At 52.8% G+C, this 5,131-nt stretch overlaps 1 protein-coding gene across 8 annotated transcripts in view; it reads left to right on the forward strand.

Annotated features, from left to right (window-relative positions):
- Positions 1–4,254, forward strand: part of Ebf3 (EBF transcription factor 3) — a 121,320-nt gene extending 117,066 nt beyond the window's left edge. For 2 of the 8 annotated variants that reach the window (XM_090346843.1, XM_090346844.1), the window contains exons 13-17: positions 1–87; positions 991–1,179; positions 1,535–1,732; positions 2,620–2,732; positions 3,699–4,254. The exon at positions 1–87 is cut by the window's left edge and continues 91 nt beyond it. In XM_090346843.1, coding sequence (XP_090202969.1) covers positions 1–87; positions 991–1,179; positions 1,535–1,732; positions 2,620–2,732; positions 3,699–3,716 — 605 coding nt within the window. In that variant the 3' untranslated portion in view covers positions 3,717–4,254. The remainder of the gene's footprint in view (positions 88–990; positions 1,180–1,534; positions 1,733–2,619; positions 2,733–3,698) is intronic. The other 6 variants (XM_090346846.1, XM_090346848.1, XM_090346845.1 and 3 more) reach the window with 3 other exon arrangements.
- The last annotated feature ends 877 nt before the right edge of the window (positions 4,255–5,131 follow it).

The raw sequence follows: 5,131 nt of genomic DNA on the forward strand, positions 1-5,131 counted from the left end.
CGGCACACAGCGGCATGATGGGCGTGAACTCCTTCAGCAGCCAGCTAGCCGTCAACGTGTCAGAGACGTCCCAGGCCAGTGACCAAGGTAGGCTCCCCACGGCGCCTGCTCCAGGCGGGAAGGCCTTAGCTGCAGAGGAAGTACTGGACCCAGCCGGGAAGGCGGGTCGGACCTGGCGTGGCCGGTTCTTCCTGGAAAGGCAGACCTGGCTGCACATCCCCCAGCCACGACTGGCAGGGCCGTCCCTCAGGTGGCCCGTAGCTTATCTGGAAGCGACTCTGCATTCCTTCAAAGACTAGGTGGTGATGCAGGGAGCTGGGAGGTGTCTTTCTGGACCCCATTCCAGGGCGGAGTTTGGGGTCTTAGTCTTGAGTGAAGCAGTGGAGAGGACAGCCCCTCACCCACCCTGTCCAGTCCTTTAGCTCAGTGACCTGTGCCCGCCAAGGTCACCATCCTTACAACCAGGCTTTGAGTCTGTTCCTTCATAAAAAGTCACATGCGACCATCTCTGAGCTCTGTGCTGAACCTCACTTTCGCTCCCATGTCCCCACACTGTGTCTCACTCCTGCTCGCGGGAATAGCCATAGCGATGAAGAACCCCTGAAGGCCACAAACAAGCTCCCCTTGTCAGCCATGGCAGTCGAGGATGTGCAGAAGCTAAGTTCCCAGAGTCGGGGGGAGGGGCAGGCAGGAATCCAGGCTGTTGGCAATTGCTTCTAAAGAGACCTGTGGAAGGAACTGGCCGTTAGATGGACTCGCGCTTTGGCCAGCTGTGGAAGCCCGCAGAGACCGCCAAGGGCTCACGGGCGAGGCCGTGTGCTCAGGTTGGTGCGATGAGTTTGTCTGAGCTTGGCCGAGGCGGTAGGCTGAGAGGAAGCCTGAGGTCAACTAGCAATGTTTAGTATATGGTAGAGATTCTCGGGGAACCCCCCCCCCAAGTGTCTGTCGCTGATAATAACGCTATTTTTGGCCGGGGGGGGATTTTAACAGTCGGCTACAGTCGCAATACAAGCAGCGTGTCCCCGCGAGGCTACGTGCCCAGCAGTACTCCCCAGCAGTCCAATTACAACACAGTGAGCACTAGCATGAATGGATATGGAAGTGGCGCCATGGCCAATCTAGGGGTCCCTGGCTCGCCTGGATTTCTTAATGGCTCCTCCGCTAACTCTCCCTACGGCAGTAAGTGTCTGTTTTTGTCACACGTCATCACGCAGATTCATATTCACTGCAAAGTCGAGTGTGTGCCTTGCTTGGATGTTCTGTGGTGTGAGCTACTGGATTAAAGGAAGGGTGGCCCCAGAGGCTGGGCGCCCCAGACGGGCCCCGGGCCGTCCCCTTGGCAACCCAAACCCACCCGAGCCACACGGGGGCCTCCACTGGAAGGGAAGAGCGTTTGCCTGATGCCCAGAGTGGCCCAGCCAGAAGCATGTCGTGTCTTGTTTGTGGCCCCGCCCCTCGCCAGGCGAGGCCCTCTGCCCACGCCGTGGTGCTGGCCACGGCCCCGCGCGTGCTGACCGTGTTTGCTTTGTTGCAGTAGTGCCGTCCAGCCCCACCATGGCAGCCTCTTCGGTCACCCTCCCTTCAAACTGTAGCAGCACACACGGCATTTTCTCATTCTCACCTGCCAATGTCATCTCCGCAGTGAAACAGAAGAGCGCCTTTGCGCCTGTGGTCCGGCCCCAAGCCTCGCCTCCCCCCTCCTGCACCAGCGCCAACGGGAACGGACTGCAAGGTGAGGGCAGCGAGGGCCCTTCCAGCACCTGCTCGGTCTCCCTGCAGGCTCGCAGCATTGCATGCGCTCCACAGGGCACAGCTGCCCACCCTGAAATCCCTGGACAGGACACCCGGTCCTCGAGCCCCAGCAAGTGCCACAGGCTGCCTTGTGCTCTTTGCCCAGCTCATCCTTTCTCCATGACCAAGTGCCCTGGACCCCAGAAGGTGGGGGGCCTCCTGTGGGAATGAACAGGGTTCTGATGAATTAAGGCCAGGCTCTGTCCAGCCCTGCCCAGGGTGGGGTGGGGGCCCCAGCGGTATCCCACTGGTGGCCTCTTCCTTCAGGAGGCAGTTCAGACAGCCTCGGGTCAGGATGGTGGGGCCCCGTGCCCTGGAGAGTCCAGGGGGATCCTGTCCTAGATTCTGCCCCTGTCCCTAGACACAGTCTCCTCAGCCTCACCCAGCGTGGCGTCTGCAAGGCTCTGATGTCCCGAAACCCGCCCAGGCGCTCTGCGCCATGGCGCTCTGTGCCGTGCTGGTTGGGGCACAGCCTGTCTCTGGACAGGACTTCGGGTTTTAAGGAACATTTGTTTTTTGAATGATCACTTTGAACCCAGAGTGGGAAGGGTGGCCCCAGGGCCAGGAGGCCCCATCTGGACACAGATTTCCATGGACAGGGCTGTGTGGAGTGGGCCCAGGCTGGCCGGTGCCCGCCCCTCCTCGTGAGTGTGAGAATGGCCTTGTGACGCAGTGGCCCACAGGCACCGGAAGTAAATGGCCATGGTCTGGCCTCTTACAGACACCGCCTTTGGTATATGCTCTTCCCAGTGAAAGTCAAATCCAGTTTCTCCTTTAAAACCATGACTCCATTGAACCAGTATTTACTGAGCGCCTACTATGTGCCAGGCTCTCTGCTGGGTGCTGAGGACGTAGCCGTGGAGAAGACAAACTGGCCCTTTTGTGAAGTCGGTGGCATATTTCACTTTGATGAACTAATGCTCAAAAAAGGAACTGGAAAGGTATCAGTGATTTGCACTAATAATTGTCTTCACAACATCTGTCAGTGTCTGAGGGGTCTCCCAGGCCCCAGGCACTGCTGACCGGCCTCGGAGCTGCTGGTGGGCTCCAGGCGGGCGCTGCTTTTCAGGCAGGCAGTGAGGGGCCAGGTGTCTGAGGACACGGCATTAAGGCGGGCAAGGTGGTACCCCACGAGTGGTGTGTACACACGGGCCTTCCAAACCATAAAGCTGTAACGGTGAGTCGGAGATAAATTAATATTGTTGAAATTAATGGACTGGGAAATTGAAGCTCACATCAGTACATGAACAAATGTATTAATATGTTATACATAAATTAATGAGGATGATCATTCTGACAAAAATTAAACAACACTAGAGTTAAAAAGATTTTAAATTCCAGTCGTACCAGGAGTTCACACCAAAGCTCTGGTGGTGGCACTTGGTATTTAGTGCAAGTTCCTCCAGGTCTGAGAAGAAAGCGAGCTGGGCCCGGGGATTCCGGAGCGGGCTGTGAGCAGCTCGTGTCTCAGAACCCCTGACTCACCCTTACGCTCCCCACGCGCCCATCGGCGCCAGGTCAGAGCAGGGCCGGAGGCAGCGGGGGAAGCAAGCGAGGCCAGTCTTCATGGAGCGAGGCCTTTGGGCTGGCTCCAGCCAGAATCCAGCAGGTTAAAGGGCAGCTCCTCCAGACCTGGGTCTCTCTGGAGGAGCGCGGAGCTAGGTCTGAAGCAGCCACCCTCCCCTCGCACACGTGTGGCCACAGCCTTTCCCTGCTGCAGAGGCTCTGAGGAGGGCTGCAGGGTGAGAGGCCCCCGGGCCTCTGGGGCCCACTGCCCCAGGAGGCAGACACCTGAGGCTGGCCAGGCAAGAGCCCAAGAGCCCCACCTCAGGAGGGCAAGCCGGGCCCCGGGGAGCGAGTGCAGGGTGGCCCGCCGCCGTAACCCAGCTCTCCCTTCTCTCTTGCAGCTATGTCTGGGCTGGTAGTCCCGCCCATGTGAGCGGCTCATTTACCTTCCCAGCACCCAGCAAGAACGGACTTCAGGGGACACACGTAGTGTGTTAAGACATGTGCTGATGGAGACAGTATCTTCCAACCGTCAGCAGCAGCGGAGATGCTACAAAAGACTTTGTTTAAAGATTTTATTTAAACTATTAAGAATCAACATGCAAACAGCCTAACTTCTTCACGAACAATTCCATTTTATTGACTGAACTTTTCTCATATTTTCACATTTCTCAGTCCTGAAGAATAAGGAAAACAAAGCGACGCCTATTTTGTATAAAGTTTCTGACTCCGTCTTGGCTGTCTAGTACGTGCGTGCTACTCGTGTGGGGAGAAACTTCGTGAATGCACCATTTTAATGACCATGAAAAACACTGAGGAAAATGCCTCCAGACATTTTTCTGTACTCATACTTAGATTCACAATGGTTGTGTATCTCTATAATGTGAAATATTTTTTTGTGGTGAAACTAGGGGCCAAGGAGGTATGAGCCATCAAACTGGAACAAAGGATGAGAGAGTCTAGGGGGCAGGGAGGGAGGGCGTCTCATTGCTTAACTTCATCTTAATGAAATGAAACTTTGTAACTTATTGTAGTTAGAAATCGTAACTTTGATATTGAATCTCTTGCCTTCAACAAGCACACTGACAGAGAAAAGATGCTACTGTCTGTTGGTTCCAATATTCTCCCACTGCTAAGAGCTTCCTGTACGCCAGTGCGATCTGCCACATTTTTTCAATTTTTGCTAGCACTGTATACTATTGCATTCTTAGGCTACTGTGAGGTCTATGTTTCTTGTACCAGAAATTGTCCTTTTGACTTCTAGATCCTTCTTCCCTAATGTGTTTTGTATGTGGTTATAAAATTGTAGACTTTTGTGATTTTGCCAAAGTTGTAGCTAAATATTTATACACTTGTCTTGAATTTTTTTCAGATCCACTTAAATATTTAGAAAAATGAGTTTTATTCCTTATGTGTCCTGTAAGGGATAAAACGGTCTTCACCCAACACTTAACTTTTCCATGAACACTTACAGTTGCTTAAAGGACTTTACTTTGTAACATATCGATTATAAATATTGTATTTATCTTTGAAATTTTGTACATTGGTTTACCCACCTTTTTCTTTTCCTTGTCTGAATTGGTTTTTTGGGCATGTCTCAGTGTTGGGACACTGGGAAATGCAGAAGCCAAGAACTGTCTTCTGATCTGTCTCGTTCAGATGAACCATTGTCCTTACATTTCAGGTGTACTTGCAATATTTGTTTAGCCTTTGCATCCCCCTTTTTTTTATTGTGAGGAAAAGTCAAATTCATTGTTTATTTTTATATTATTTTTAAGTTATCTGAACAAATACTTTTGAGAAAAAAAATGTTTGTTGTATAGTCAGAAGAACA

The sequence above is a fragment of the Megascapheus bottae genome, chromosome 15 (assembly GCF_031878675.1).
Source record: "Megascapheus bottae isolate mThoBot1 chromosome 15, mThoBot2.hap1, whole genome shotgun sequence".
Classification (NCBI taxonomy): domain Eukaryota; kingdom Metazoa; phylum Chordata; class Mammalia; order Rodentia; family Geomyidae; genus Megascapheus; species Megascapheus bottae.